The 15,906-nt window shown below is 47.2% G+C and overlaps 1 protein-coding gene across 5 annotated transcripts in view; it reads left to right on the forward strand.

Annotated features, from left to right (window-relative positions):
* Positions 1–15,906, forward strand: part of LOC307021248 (protein-methionine sulfoxide oxidase mical3b-like) — a 37,452-nt gene that overhangs the window by 18,455 nt on the left and 3,091 nt on the right. For 3 of the 5 annotated variants that reach the window (XM_079653198.1, XM_079653197.1, XM_079653201.1), the window contains 12 exons: positions 1,532–1,604; positions 5,833–5,885; positions 6,461–6,505; positions 6,581–6,766; positions 6,849–6,911; positions 7,285–7,353; positions 10,152–10,296; positions 14,220–14,287; positions 14,369–14,411; positions 14,865–15,012; positions 15,087–15,220; positions 15,287–15,693. In XM_079653198.1, the coding sequence (XP_079509324.1) occupies positions 1,532–1,604; positions 5,833–5,885; positions 6,461–6,505; positions 6,581–6,766; positions 6,849–6,911; positions 7,285–7,353; positions 10,152–10,296; positions 14,220–14,287; positions 14,369–14,411; positions 14,865–15,012; positions 15,087–15,220; positions 15,287–15,693 (1,434 nt within the window). The remainder of the gene's footprint in view (positions 1–1,531; positions 1,605–5,832; positions 5,886–6,460; positions 6,506–6,580; positions 6,767–6,848; positions 6,912–7,284; positions 7,354–10,151; positions 10,297–14,219; positions 14,288–14,368; positions 14,412–14,864; positions 15,013–15,086; positions 15,221–15,286; positions 15,694–15,906) is intronic. The other 2 variants (XM_079653199.1, XM_079653200.1) reach the window with 2 other exon arrangements.

The following is a 15,906-nucleotide window of genomic DNA, read 5'->3' on the forward strand; positions in this document are numbered from 1 at the left end:
ACGGAGAAGGGGAAAAAAGGGCCCGAAGCCCCAAAGGGTTGAACTTTTTCGAGCCCCTTCTCCGTTGGCAATTGTTGTTCAACAATTTTTTTAAACTTCATTTTTTATTATTTTAAGATATAATTAACCGTTTCCTTCACTTTCTTCTTTCCAAAGGTTGGGTGTGCCTGGCAGGCCACCTATGGGCACCTACATTGGGCCTGGAACCTCCAGCATTTGTGGGCTAAGCTTCATAAACTGACAAAATCACCCAGAAATGTCACTTTCCTAGCTCAAAAATATATAATACTAATACATTTAAATAGTAAAAGGAACAATTGTGCTCTGAATTACCCGGAATTGGATTTATATAGCCCCATGATAGTGATTAGAAATCATTTTCATGCAAAAAAGTGTTAAAACGCCTGATTAAAGCCAGGACCCCAGTGAGCTCCAGAGTATGTGCATTGTTTCAGGGAACCAAATTAATGATAAAATAAATGCATTTAAATACAACAATAATTATTTTTAAATCATTTTAAGGGGAAAAGTAAGCAGAAATAGTGATTAAAATGCGGGGAAACTGCCTTAAATGGGGACATAGAGTACCCAGAGAACCAGGCTGCAGCACCTGGAGGGGGAGATGGGAGTGCTTTAGTATGGCTCCGAAAGTGAGGTGTCGTATTCAATTTGAAGGAACTTATTAACATTGAAACCTTCCCTGAAGTGTATAATGTTGTACATTACAGGGACCGTTTCAATGCAAAATAGGTTCCTTTAAATGGACACCAACATATTTCCACAATGCATGGACAAGCTCATATTTCCACAATGCATTGACATTTGGAGCTGATATTTAAACGGTGATATATAGGCCACCATATGAAGTATTGGTGTGAAAATTGAGACATTGGGACAATGTCAAATATTTATAAACTTGCAGGGATTACAAACTTGGTTTAGTGACAGGTGGTACCCGCTGTACACCCACAAAGTCTGGGGGCCAGGCACACTTGTTTACCTGTTTTAAAGGGAAGCTGTGGCTCAGTGGATAGTGTGCTTTTATTTGAATCAGGGGATAGCAGGTTCCAGTCCCACTGCAGTCAGAATGTCATTGTGTCCCTGGCCAAGACACTTCACCCCAAATTACTCCTGTGGGGATTGTCCACAGTACTGAATGTATGTATGTAAGTCTAACAAATGACACGTAATGTAATTTCATCATAAATACACTTATTATTATTTCCCCCAAGTGCAGCAAAAATATTACACGGTCTTAGAGCGCCCCCTACTGGAAAATGCAAATTTTGCATTTTGTGTCCCCTTCACGACGTTCCTGCCAGTGGCTGGAGATTTGGCCCTAATTTGTAAATGAAATTGACGCCTCAATGCAATTGAGAGGACTTTTGTACACATGCGGGAAAGATTTCATGTTAACTCTGTCCATAAGGAGGTATCTTCCCTTACTCACACACACACACACACACAAGTTCCGTATGGGTTCTTGAAGGGATCTCTTGCAGATATTAACGGACGTTTTGTTGCCTCTCAGGTGAGACACCTGCTGGACACAGGTGAGGAGGCGGGGCTTCACCCTGACAGTGATGACATCACCATCAGAGAGAGTGAGTAACCGCTTGATTATTAAAGATATCCCTATGAGCTGTGCTGTGATTGGCCGTATGTCTCTGATAGGTTCTCTCTCTCCGACCAATCAGCTGCTCTCCGAGAAGGCTTCTCAATTCTCGAATTTCCCCTCCTCGACTCCCCTCCTCATGTCTTAGTCCCGCCCACAGGAGATGCAAGCGGAGGACTGAGGAGGGGAACCGAGGAGAGAGGAGGGGAACCGAGGAGAGAGGAGGGGAAGCAGCAGGCGGTTAGAGAAATGAGAACTCCTCTCCTCTGAGCGGTCATTTTAAAGAGACGTCCATTAATGATGACAGGAGGCACAGCAGCCCTCTGTCTGATGGACAGATGTGTTCATGATGACTTATATATTTACTTTGATTCATTCACAGTGCGGTATATATGAGGGTCAGCACTCACTGTTATTCAGATACTTTAAACCAGGGGTGGGGAACCTCCGGCCCCCCGGCCGTATACGGCCCGCGAGACCATTTGGTACGGCCCTCGAGGTAATTTATAAACACACGCAAAAAAATTAAAGAAATCTAGACCGCAACAAAATTAAACAAGCGAGTGCCTGTTTTTCCTGGCCAAGGTCAGGGTCCTTGAACACAACACGAGCCTAACGTGTCATCACGTAGTATATGTCTCGTCGGACAGGGGTGCAGTTCTGATGGAGAGCACCAGAACGTCGCTTCCAAAAACTGCAGTACCCATAATGAGCTGTACACATGCCGCAGTTTTTGCGTGGCTGTATCTTTAGTTGAAAGCCCAGTGGCGATCTGTCATCTATCATACTGATCGTACAGTCAATAACTTAGTTGTTATTAGCATCTGGTTAGCTAGCTATGCTAACAAATATAAGAAGCTTTTTCTCCAGCCAGTGAGGTAAAGGCACATCTTTATATGATCATTATAGTTATAAAAAATACTATATGACACTATGACAGTAAAAAAAAGTTGTTATTAATAAACAAGAATACAGTTTAAAAGAGGAGTGATTTGTAAAATATCCATAAATAAAAATAAAATCTGCTTACAGTTCATCTGGGTGTTGAGAGATGTATCCATAGATCTCCTAATGTTGCTCTCAAAGTGCACGAGATTGATGCTTTCAACTTCAACATTTAAAAAAAAAAAAATTGACGTTTTTTTTTTTTTTAGAGGAGGAGGTTAGGTCCCCCCCCCACTTAAATCACGTCGATATGGATAGGAAACTAAATACATTTGCACATATCTTGTGTCTATATACTTTCTGTTTTGGTGGTCATGCCGCACCGTGCACGTAAATGCATGCGCGAGTCATGGTGAGATATCTGGATTAAGAGGTTGCTTTTTCTTTGCACAGCATGAAAGAAAGGCCAAATGAATCTGCTGTGATTTTAGTATTTTTAAGCAGAGGTCAATCATTTGTACAGCCCTCGGAGGATGTTGAAAAAATTGAAATAACCCTTGAGAGGAAAAAGGTTCCCCACCCCTGCTTTAACACTAGAACCGCCAACGGGTAAATTTTACCCGCAGCTGTTTTTTGATTGTATGTAACTTTTGTTCAATAACATATTAAAGTCTCCCAGTCCGTGACTTTTCCTGAAAGTGTGTTATGTAGCACCCTCTGTTGTTAACAATTGTCAATATGAAGTCAGATTGAAAAAATCGCCAAAATAAATGCCATTTATACCTATTTCCGCCAGCGGGTAATATTTACCTCATAGAAAATGCAGCATAAACATGACGTGTTGCTATAACAACGCCTTTTGTCTACTGCGGTTCCTTATAGATAGAGAGATAGAGAGAGATAGATTGATTGATAGATATATTGATAGATGGATAAAGAGAGAGATAGACAGATAGATAGTTATAGATAGTGTAACATCTTGGAGAATACAAGATCTTGGATGACTGAGCTCACGTTGAGGACGTAATGCATGTGTGCAGGTTACGTGCCGGTTGAAGAAAGAGGGACACTCGGAATGAGAGAAGTAGTCCGCGTCGTCTATTTATGTAGACAATTATATGTTCATAGAATAGAACATTACAGATATATCGATAGAGAGAGATGGAGAGATTTGTACCTAAACAAAACACAAGTCTAACACCAAGCGTTTAAATCGGCACTCCTAGCGATATTTTAAACTTCATGCTATCTGCACAACCTATATCTTATGAAAAGCTGAAATTCCACAGATTCTATTGGTATAAGTTTCATCCCTGTGCGATCAAAACTGACTGTTCTGTAAGATAAATAAAAGAACATTGTACCTTGAAAATCTATAGCGGGTAGATTTTACCCGTTGACGGTTTTAGGTATACAGCGACCTCTGGCGGTCCTAGTGTTAAACACTCAGCGCCCCCTGCTGGTGAGTGTCAGCACTCACTGTTATTCAGATACTTTAAACACTGAGCGCCCCCTGCTGGTGAGGGTCAGCACTCACTGTTATTCAGAGACCTTAAACACTGAGCGCCCCCTGCTGCTGAGGGTCAGCACTCACTGTTATTCAGATACTTTAAACACTCAGCGCCCCCTGCTGGTGAGGGTCAGCACTCACTGTTATTCAGAGACTTTAAACACTCAGCGCCCCCTGCTGGTGAGGGTCAGCACTCACTGTTATTCAGAGACCTCAAACACTGAGCGCCCCCTACTGGTGAGGGTCAGCACTCACTGTTATTCAGAGACTTTAAACACTCAGCGCCCCCTGCTGCTGAGGGTCAGCACTCACTGTTATTCAGATACTTTAAACACTGAGCGCCCCCTGCTGGTGAGGGTCAGCACTCACTGTTATTCAGAGACCTCAAACACTGAGCGCCCCCTACTGGTGAGGGTCAGCACTCACTGTTATTCAGAGACTTTAAACACTCAGCGCCTCCTGCTGGTGAGGGTCAGCACTCACTGTTATTCAGAGACTTTAAACACTGAGCGCCCCCTGCTGGTGAGGGTCAGCACTCACTGTTATTCAGAGACTTTAAACACTGAGCGCCCCCTACTGGTGAGGGTCAGCACTCACTGTTATTCAGAGACTTTAAACACTGAGCGCCCCCTGCTGGTGAGGGTCAGCACTCACTGTTATTCAGAGACTTTAAACACTGAGCGCCCCCTGCTGGTGAGGGTCAGCACTCACTGTTATTGAGAGACTTTAAACACTGAGCGCCCCCTGCTGGTGAGGGTCAGCACTCACTGTTATTCAGAGACTTTAAACACTGAGCGCCCCCTGCTGGTGAGCGTCAGCACTCACTGTTATTCAGAGACTTTAAACACTGAGCGCCCCCTGCTGCTGAGGGTCAGCACTCACTGTTATTCAGAGACTTTAAACACTGAGCGCCCCCTGCTGGTGAGGGTCAGCACTCACTGTTATTCAGAGACTTTAAACACTGAGCGCCCCCTGCTGGTGAGGGTCAGCACTCACTGTTATTCAGAGACTTTAAACACTGAGCGCCCCCTGCTGGTGAGGGTCAGCACTCACTGTTATTCAGAGACTTTAAACACTGAGCGCCCCCTACTGGTGAGGGTCAGCACTCACTGTTATTCAGAGACTTTAAACACTGAGCGCCCCCTGCTGGTGAGGGTCAGCACTCACTGTTATTCAGAGACTTTAAACACTGAGCGCCCCCTGCTGGTGAGGGTCAGCACTCACTGTTATTCAGAGACTTTAAACACTGAGCGCCCCCTGCTGGTGAGGGTCAGCACTCACTGTTATTCAGAGACTTTAAACACTGAGCGCCCCCTGCTGCTGAGGATCAGCACTCACTGTTATTCAGAGACTTTAAACACTCAGCGCCCCCTGCTGCTGAGGATCAGCACTCACTGTTATTCAGAGACTTTAAACACTCAGCGCCCCCTGCTGGTGAGGATCAGCACTCACTGTTATTCAGAGACTTTAAACACTGAGCGCCCCCTGCTGGTGAGGGTCAGCACTCACTGTTATTCAGAGATTTTAAACACTGAGCGCCCCCTGCTGCTGAGGATCAGCACTCACTGTTATTCAGAGACTTTAAACACTCAGCGCCCCCTGCTGGTGAGGATCAGCACTCACTGTTATTCAGAGACTTTAAACACTGAGCGCCCCCTGCTGGTGAGGGTCAGCACTCACTGTTATTCAGAGACTTTAAACACTGAGCGCCCCCTGCTGCTGAGGATCAGCACTGACTGTTATTCAGAGACCTTAAATGTCTTCTCCAGGGTTGGACCACCTGTTTCTGTTTCTCTGTAAACTCTTTTCTTCTGATCTGCAGGTCAGCTGACCCTGCACTCGCTGCTCAGTCATTCCATCAAGAGGAACGCCAAGGTGGACTGAAGCCCCTCTTTATTCTGTCCGTCCTCATGTTGATGTCTTTTGTCTTACCAGTATGAGGTGTTGACCCTACCTGTCCTTATGTAGTCAGTATGAGGTATTGACCCTACCTGTCCTCATGTCTTACCAGTATGAGGTGTTGACCCTACCTGTCCTCATGTTGTCTTACCTGTATGAGGTGTTGACCCTACCTGTCCTCATGTTGTCTTACCTGTATGAGGTGTTGACCCTACCTGTACTCATGTTGTCTTACCTGTATGAGGTATTTACCCTACCTGTCCTCATGTTGTCTTACCTGTATGAGGTGTTGACCCTACCTGTCCTCATGTTGTCTTACCTGTATGAGGTGTTGACCCTACCTGTCCTCATGTTGTCTTACCTGTATGAGGTGTTGACCCTACCTGTCCTCATGTTGTCTTACCTGTATGAGGTGTTGACCCTACCTGTCCTCATGTTGTCTTACCTGTATGAGGTGTTGACCCTACCTGTCCTCATGTTGTCTTACCTGTATGAGGTATTTACCCTACCTGTCCTCATGTTGTCTTACCTGTATGAGGTGTTGACCCTAGGAGCAGAAAGGCACTCTGGGTAAAAGGACGGGTCCGGATCTGCAGGTCGGTTTATTTCTGTCTTTATCAAAATAAAATAAATATGAAGTGAGAATCTAAACACTGACTTCCTTTTTGCAGTCATGTGACCTGAACGGCGATGAAGGCATCCAGGTGTTTGAGGAGGCGCAGGTGGGCGGGGCCAAAGTACGTCTGCTGGCCAATCAGCTGCAGGCGAAACTTGATCAGCATTCTACTTCCTGCTGGAGTCCAGCTTCTTCTTCTTCTTCTTCTGCTTCTTCTCCTGCGGCGGCGTCACGTTTACAGGTGAGGCTTCATTAATATCTCACTTCCTGTTAACACTTTAATGTTACCTGTACTGACTGAACCTGAGGCTGTGGTCCTTCAGGAGGAGGAGGAGCCTGCAGATGGTCCCCCTGATGCAGCTCCGCCTCAGGCCTCATGGAGACCGGTAACCAGTAGAACCAGTGATGTGACCAGATCATAATGCTTCCTTTCTGTCTCAACTGGCTGTCTCACCTGTCTTTCTCTCTCCTGCCTGTCTCTCTCCTTTCTGTCCCTCAACTGTCTCTCTCTCTCTCACCTGTCTCTCTCTCACCTGTCTGTCTCTCACCTGTCTGTCTTTCTCCTGCCTGTCTCTCTCCTGCCTGTCGCTCACCTGTCTGTCCCTCACCTGTCTCTCTCACCTCACCTGCCTCTCTCTCACCTGTCTCTCTGTCTGTCTCTCACCTGTCTGTCCCTCACCTGTCTCTCTGTCTGTCTCTCTCTCACCTGTCTGTCTCTCACCGGTCTCCCTGTCTGTCCCTCACCTGTCTCTCTCTCAGAGGAAGAGGACCCCTCAACAGGAACAGATGAGTTTTAGGTTCAGAGAGAAAATCAAGTCTCAGGAGCAGGTACACTGCTGTGCATTCTGGGTACTGTTGTTTACCTGTGTTTCTCTCACCTGTGTGTCTCTCCCCTGTCTGTCTCTCACCTGTGTGTCTCTCACCTGTATGTCTCTCACCTGTGTGTCTTTCACCTCTCTCTCTCTCACCTGTCTCTCTCTCACATGTCTGTCTCTCACCTGTCTGTCTCTCGCCTGTGTGTGTCTCACCTTTCTGTCTCTCACCTGTCTCTCTCTCACCTGTCTCTCTCTCACCTGTCTGTCTCTCACCTGTATGTCTCTCACCTGTCTCTCTCTAACATGTCTGTCTCTCACCTGTCTGTCTCTCGCCTGTGTGTCTCTCACCTGTATGTCTCTCTCCTGTCTGTCCCTCTCCTGTCTCTCACCTGTTTGTCTCTCACCTGTCTGTCTCTCTCCTGTCTCTCACCTGTCTGTCTATCACCTGCCTGTCTCTCACCTGCCTGTCTCTCACCTTTGTGTCTCTCACCTGTGTCTCTCAACTGTCTCTCTCTCTCTCACCTGTGTGTCTCTCACCTGTGTGTCCCTCACCTGTTTGTCTCTTACCTGTGTGTATCTCACCTGTGTGTCCCTCACCTGTCTATCTCTCACCTGTGTTTCTCTCACCCGTGTGTCCCTCACCTGTCTCTCTTTCTCACCTGCCTCTCTTTCTCACCTGTGTGTCTCTCACCTGTGTGTCTCTCACCTGTCTCTGTCTCACCTGTATCTCTCTCACCTGTCTGTCTCTCACCTGTATGTCTCTCACCTGTCTCTCTCTCACATGTCTGTCTCTCACCTGTCTGTCTCTCGCCTGTGTGTCTCTCACCTGTATGTCTCTCTCCTGTCTGTCCCTCTCCTGTCTCTCACCTGTTTGTCTCTCACCTGTCTGTCTCTCTCCTGTCTCTCACAGGTCTGTCTCTCACCTGCCTGTCTCTCACCTTTGTGTCTCACCGGTGTCTCTCACCTGTGTGTCCCTCACCTGTCTCTCTCTCACCTGTGTTTCTCTCACCTGTGTGTCCCTCACCTGTCTCTCTTTCTCACCTGTCTCTCTTTCTCACCTGTGTGTCTCTCAATCTCACCTGTGTGTCTCTCACCTGTCTCTCTCTCACCTGTGTGTCTCTCACCTATCTCTCTCTCACCTGTTTGTCTCTCACCTGTATGTCTCTCTCCTGTCTGTCCCTCTCCTGTCTCTCACCTGTTTGTCTCTCACCTGTCTGTCTCTCTCCTGTCTCTCACAGGTCTGTCTCTCATCTGCCTGTCTCTCACCTGCCTGTCTCTCACCTTTGTGTCTCTCACCGGTGTCTCTCACCTGTCTCTCTCTCTCACCTGTGTGTCTCTCACCTGTTTGTCTCTCACCTGTGTGTCTCTCACCTGTGTGTCTCTCACCTGTGTGTCCCTCACCTGTCTCTCTCTCACCTGTGTTTCTCTCACCTGTGTGTCCCTCACCTGTCTCTCTTTCTCACCTGTCTCTCTTTCTCACCTGTGTGTCTCTCAATCTCACCTGTGTGTCTCTCACCTGTCTCTCTCTCACCTGTGTGTCTCTCACCTATCTCTCTCTCACCTGTGTGTCTCTCACCTGTATGTCTCTCTCCTGTCTGTCCCTCTCCTGTCTCTCACCTGTTTGTCTCTCACCTGTCTGTCTCTCTCCTGTCTCTCACAGGTCTGTCTCTCATCTGCCTGTCTCTCACCTGCCTGTCTCTCACCTTTGTGTCTCTCACCGGTGTCTCTCACCTGTCTCTCTCTCTCACCTGTGTGTCTCTCACCTGTTTGTCTCTCACCTGTGTGTCTCTCACCTGTGTGTCTCTCACCTGTGTGTCCCTCACCTGTCTCTCTTTCTCACCTGTCTCTCTTTCTCACCTGCCTCTCTATCTCACCTGTGTGTCTTTCACCTGTCTCTCTCTCATCTGTGTGTCTCTCACCTGATTGTCTCTCAACTGATTGTCTCTCACCTGTGTGTCCCTCACCGGATTGTCTCTCACCTGTGTGTCTCTCACCTTTGTGTCTCTCACCTGTGTGTCTCTCACCTGTGTGTCCCTCACCTGTGTGTCCCTCACCTGTGTGTCTCTCACCTGTGTGTCTCTCACCTGTGTGTCTCTCACCTGTTTGTCTCTCACCTGATTGTCTCTCACCTGTGTGTCCCTCACCGGATTGTCTCTCACCTGTGTGTCTCTCACCTGTGTGTCTCTCACCTGTTTGTCTCTCACCTGATTGTCTCTCACCTGTGTGTCCCTCACCGGATTGTCTCTCACCTGTGTGTCCCTCACCTGTGTGTCCCTCACCTGTGTGTCTCTCACCTGTCTCTCTCTCACATGTGTGTCCCTCACCTGTGTGTCTCTCACCTGTTTGTCTCTCACCTGATTGTCTCTCACCTGTGTGTCCCTCACCTGATTGTCTCTCACCTGTGTGTCTCTCACCTGTGTGTCTCTCACCTTTGTGTCTCTCACCTGTGTGTCTCTCACCTGTTTGTCTCTCACCTGATTGTCTCTCACCTGTGTGTCCCTCACCGGATTGTCTCTCACCTGTGTGTCTCACCTGTGTGTCTCTCACCTGTTTGTCTCTCACCTGATTGTCTCTCACCTGTGTGTCCCTCACCGGATTGTCTCTCACCTGTGTGTCCCTCACCTGTGTGTCCCTCACCTGTGTGTCTCTCACCTGTCTCTCTCTCACATGTGTGTCCCTCACCTGTGTGTCTCTCACCTGTTTGTCTCTCACCTGATTGTCTCTCACCTGTGTGTCCCTCACCTGATTGTCTCTCACCTGTGTGTCCCTCACCTGATTGTCTCTCACCTGTGTGTCCCTCACCTGTCTCAGGTGTGCTTCTTCTGTGAGGGCCGTGTTTACCTGATGCAGCTTCAGACGGCTGAAGGTGTGTTTTTCCACCGAAGCTGCTTCCTGTGCTCCAGCTGCAGCAGCGCCCTGAGGCCGGGGGGGGGGCACGGCTACGACCCGCAGCTGCGTGAGTCTGTTGTTGTTGTTGTTTACATATCCATATTATAAACATACATGAGTTTATTGTTGGTTTTTGGTACATTTGTTTCCATGTTATGGTTTCCATTTCTTCACTGTTCTCCTCTTTAAACACAAATGAAGGTTTCTTACCAGACGATGTTGAAACCGTTTCGTCACTTAAACAAATGGTAGCTTCTCTGCAGCGCAGCGCTCTAAACACCGTGTGCTTCACAACCCAAACAGAAGCCAGAGTATAATCACCAGAATATGAAGACGTTAAACTTTAAACATCCATGACTGAAACACTTGATCCAGGATCAAAGCCACATAGCTGCACCTGCAAGGTGAATACAGCTGGTAACAGAACAAGTGTTTGAATGCGTACATGAACAGGTTTATGATATCACTGCCCCGTCTAAGACACCATCTGACTTTCATTACATTTGACTCGAGTGTTTCCTCAACTTAATGTGTTGCTTCAAATAATCCTTCTGCATCCAGTATGTGACACTGTGAGTGTTGCACGGCCAGATACGGCTCAGCTGACTCAGATAAGGAGATGATACATTATGATGTGATATGCCGTGGACTGTACTTAATGTTACTCTGATCCGGTTACTTATGTAGTGGCAGATATTTAAGTAAGCTTTCTTAACGCTAATGTTCTAATAGTCAGATTGCTCTGAAGATGGGAGGTGATATTCTATTAATGTTCACGTTCACACAGTCGCTGATTTTTGCCGGCCATCTTTCTGCAACGGCAGCTTTTCTGTATTTCCTTTCTCCTGTAATATGACTTGATCGCTTTAAACTCCGCACACTGAGCTCTGATTGGTCAGCAGGCAGTGCTTTCACTGAGTTGAGCTCTTAGCCTGCAACCTAACCTGCTCCGGGGCAGGCTAGCCGCTCAGCATCAGTTACCATGGAGATCTAGCCCGCTAAAAAGAGAACCAGCTTCGTAGGACCGGAAACCCAGAGTTAACCTGAAGTTAGCCGCTAAGAGAACATCCAGCTTCGTAGTATACCCCCCTGGACTCTCTTAACCGGCTGAGGCCATCGCAGCACCAATCAGCCGCTACGCCCAGCACCAATCAGCCGCTCTGTGGCTGCGGATCACGATCACCTGACACCAATCAATTATACTCCATTACATAAATGAAATAATCAAAATAATAACTCAACGTTTTGGCTCCTACACTCCGGCCCCTAATTGTTATGGAATCACACATGACAATTACTAATAAACATAAAATGGAGAGCCAATACAAAACATGTATTTGTTAATAACTATAATTCATATAAAGTCCACTGCAACATAGTGTCCATCTTCGGGGTTGTTGTTGTTATTCATAGTTTAGTGGGAATGCTGATACAGCACCTGTCTGTCTCACCTGTCTGTCTCACCTGTCCGTCTCTCACCTGTCTGTCTCACCTGTCTGTCTCTCACCTGTCTGTCTCACCTGTTTGTCTCTCACCTGTCTGTCTCACCTGTCCGTCTCTCACCTGTCTGTCTCTCACATGTCTGTCTCTCACCTGTTTGTCTCTCACCTGTCTGTCTCTCACCTGTCTGTCTCTCACCTGTCTGTCTCACCTGTCCGTCTCTCACCTGTCCGTCTCACCTGTCTGTCTCTCACCTGTCTGTCTCACCTGTCTGTCTCTCACATGTCTGTCTCTCACCTGTTTGTCTCTCACCTGTCTGTCTCACCTGTCCGTCTCTCACCTGTCTGTCTCACCTGTCTGTCTCTCACCTGTCTGTCTCACCTGTCTGTCTCTCACATGTCTGTCTCTCACCTGTTTGTCTCTCACCTGTCTGTCTCTCACCTGTCTGTCTCACCTGTCTGTCTCTCACCTGTCTGTCTCACCTGTCTGTCTCTCACCTGTCTGTCTCACCTGCCTGTCTCTCACCTGTCTGTCTCACCGGTCTGTATCTCACCTGTTTGTCTCTCACCTGTTTGTCTCACCTGTCTGTCTCACCTGTCTGTCTCTCAGCTGTTTGTTTCTCACCTGTTTGTCTCTCACCTGTCTGTCTCTCACCTGTTTGTCTCACCTGTCAGTCTCTCACCTGTTTGTCTCTCACCTGTTTGTCTCTCACCTGTCAGTCTCTCACCTGTTTGTCTCTCACCTGTCTGTCTCTCACCTGTTTGTCTCTCACCTGTTTGTCTCACCTGTTTGTCTCACCTGCCTGTCTCTCACCTGTTTGTCTCTCACCTGTTTGTCTCACCTGTCTGTCTCTCACCTGTTTGTCTCTCACCTGTTTGTCTCACCTGTTTGTCTCTCACCTGTTTGTCTCTCACCTGTCTGTCTCACCTGTCTGTCTCTCACCTGTTTGTCTCTCACCTGTTTGTCTCACCTGTCTGTCTCACCTGTCTGTCTCTCACCTGTTTGTCTCTCACCTGTTTGTCTCACCTGTTTGTCTCTCACCTGTTTGTCTCTCACCTGTTTGTCTCACCTGTTTGTCTCTCACCTGTTTGTCTCACCTGTCTGTCTCTCACCTGTCTGTCTCTGATACAGCATTCCCACTACTTGTTTTTCGACGAACAAAATTATTTATTATTTTGGCCCTCTTCTGCTCCCACATTGAACATCGCAGAAACTGGGTTCAAACATCAAAGCGTTCAGCTCAGTCGGGAATCGATGGCTATTACTTTTCTCATTCATAACTTTCATAGTTCCAGAGATGCATCCCATAATTCATCACATTTTTAACAAGGAAGTCAATGGAGAAAATCTTCAGACTTGAACAATCTTCATGCGACTTCAACTGCTAACTGTTCCTTCATACTTTCACTCAGACACCTCATTCCAACTTTAAAATGTGATTCTTACTTTTAGAGATATTAAACATTGTTCAGACCTTGGTAAAGACTCTTTACTGCTCAATACACAGATTATAACATTGTCGCAGCTAGAGTGGAGGACAGCTTGAAATTTGAAGGTTTTTAAACCTGCCATCATTCCCAAACCCTACATTCCTGAGACATAATCTTTCATGAGAAACGTAGGAAAACATCTCGTAGCTTGAAAAATAAAAATTATATTAAGCAAAACAATTCAACAAAATGCCTCTTGAGGGCATGAAGTGACAACTACTTTCAACATGTCTCCATTAAAGCCCATTGTAATTTCAGCCTCATCTTTCCCCACCACAGACGCCGCACACCTTTAGTTAAATTTCAAAGATATCTGTTAAGGTTCTTCCACAAAACGCTCACCTGTAAGAGGTGTATCTCTCATTCAGAACAGTGAAGCCTTTGATCTCTACAGAGCTCGTTAGCTCAAATATAAACACCTGTGTAATGGAACACGATGATGTCATCACTCCAGCTAACATGCTCAGAGCAGCAGACTCCAGATAGAGGGTAACGGTCCTGCCCTCAACGGCTCTACGGCCATTATGGGGTGTCATCAAATGCCGTTACCATGGCAACACAATGCTCGCCATGAAACACAGCTTTCTCATAACTTCAGTGAAAATACTCCAAACGCCCCAAAACTTCACAGGTTTGGTAACGATGCAGCCGTCAACGCATCTAAGCGTATTATGGGATGTCATCAAATGCCGTTGGCATGGCGACAGATCATCCACCATCAAGTTAGTTCAAAAGTTTGCAGTTCAAATATTCTGCTGCTTTTCCAAGCCTTTTTCTTTTCTCATCTCACATTCAAGCCCCCAGTGTTCATGAATCATTTCAATCTCAATTCTTCACTTTCTTCTCACACATTACATTTCAGCAGTTTAGAGTCAGCTTTTCAGCATAAAGCATTCCCACTAGCAATTTCTTCAGGAATTGCATTCTCTAGTTTAAGCCTTCTGTTGCTTCGGGGAGGTTAGGTTTAGTTGTTGTTGTTGTTGTTGTTGTTGTTGTTGTTTTGGTTGTTTTTTACACATCCATAGTTTAAGGTCCTGTGTTTCTTCTTCTGTGGTTTCAGGGAGGTTTTACTGTCTGCACTGTGACCCCTGCCTGAGGACCCGACCCCCCCCCCACCGAGTGTCCATCGTAAGAGACTCTCGTCTAATAAAGTTGTATAAGATGACAGGTGTTCATGATGTGGGACAGGTGTGTTTCTTTTCTCCACAGGCGTCTCTGGGCCCACCCCTCTCCGGGCGCCGGCGCTCCTCAGGTGAGCCCCCCCCCCCCTGTTTCTGTCTCACCTGCCCCCCCCCCCCCCCCCCTCCTGTTTCTATGACAGACAATCTCTGGTCGTCTCTGAACTGCTCTTTATACGGCGGGCTTCAGTGTGTGTGTGTGTGTGTGTGTGTGTGTGTGTGTGTGTGTGTGTGTGTGTGTGTGTGTGTGTGTGTGTGTGTGTGTGTGTTTCTGTGTGTGCTTGTGTGTGTGTGTGTGTTTCTGTGTATGTCTGTGTGTGTGTGTGTGTGTGTGTGTGTGTTTCTGTGTGTGTGTTTCTGTGTGTGTGTGTCTGTGTCTGTGTGTGTGTGTGTGTCTGTGTGTGTCTGTGTGTGTCTGTGTGTGTGTGTGTGTGTGTGTCTGTGTGTGTGTGTGTGTGTGTGTGTGTGTGTGTGTGTGTGTGTGTGTGTGTGTGTGTGTGTGTGTGTGTGTGTGTGTGTGTCTGCAGCTGTTTCTCTGAGGGAGGGGGGAGAGAGGAGCGAAGAGGAGGAGCCCCCCCATTGGTCCAGAGAGGAAGAGGAGGAAGAGGAGGAAGAGGAGGAAGAGTCGCTGCATCATTTCAATTTCAGCCTGAAAAACGAGGTGGACAAAACCAGGTGAGTATGGAAGGTAATTAATGCCTGGAGAAAATAATAAACCCCAACTGCAAAATTGTGAACATTGTTTTCAGTTCAGAGTCGGGGATGGAGGAGGGGAGCAGTGGGACTTCAGAAGAGAAAACTCCATGGAGGGAAACTGTGAAGAAGCACCTGAGAGAGGAAGAGGAGGAGGAAGAGGAAGGCAGTGAACAGGAGTCGAGTGACGGTGAGTGCTTACATATAGAATTGTTGTTAAATCAATACTTTATGTAATTGTTATTCATGTCTTCAGCAGCAGGAAGTGGAACGCCTCAGTCTGAGACCTTGCCCCCAAGACACGGCTCCGCCCCTGATGAGGAAATGTCCCCGGCCATACATGCCGTTGTCACGGAAACCGCTCCCAGGGGGTGGGGCTCGTTTGACGCCATTACCCCAGATCTGCCGCCATATAAGGGCGTGGAGTCAGAGACAGAGGGGGCGGAGTCTGAGGAGAGGAGGACAGTTGTTCCTGCTGACAGGAAGCAGAAGAAGACTTCAGCCAATCAGAAGAAAGCTACAGGCGATGATGTCATTGATAAACACCTGTCCAAATTGACCTCCGACCTCCAGAGGGTCTCAGTGAAGGAGATCCAGGAGAACCAGGAGAATGCGCCGTATGTTCCACACGCTCTGGCCTTCAAACGAGCATACGCTATTAAGGTACAGATCCCCCTTACTCTGTAACGTGGTACCCCCCCCTTACTATGTAACATGGTACGCCCCCCTTACTCTGTAACGTGGTATTCCCCCCTTACTATGTAACATGGTACGCCCCCCTTACTTTGTAACGTGGTACCCCCCCTTACTCTGTAACATGATATTTCCCCCTTACTATGTAACATGGTACCCCCCCCCTTACTATGTAACATGGTA

Source organism: Notothenia rossii (assembly GCF_949606895.1).
Source record: "Notothenia rossii genome assembly, chromosome: 10".
Lineage (NCBI taxonomy): Eukaryota > Metazoa > Chordata > Actinopteri > Perciformes > Nototheniidae > Notothenia > Notothenia rossii.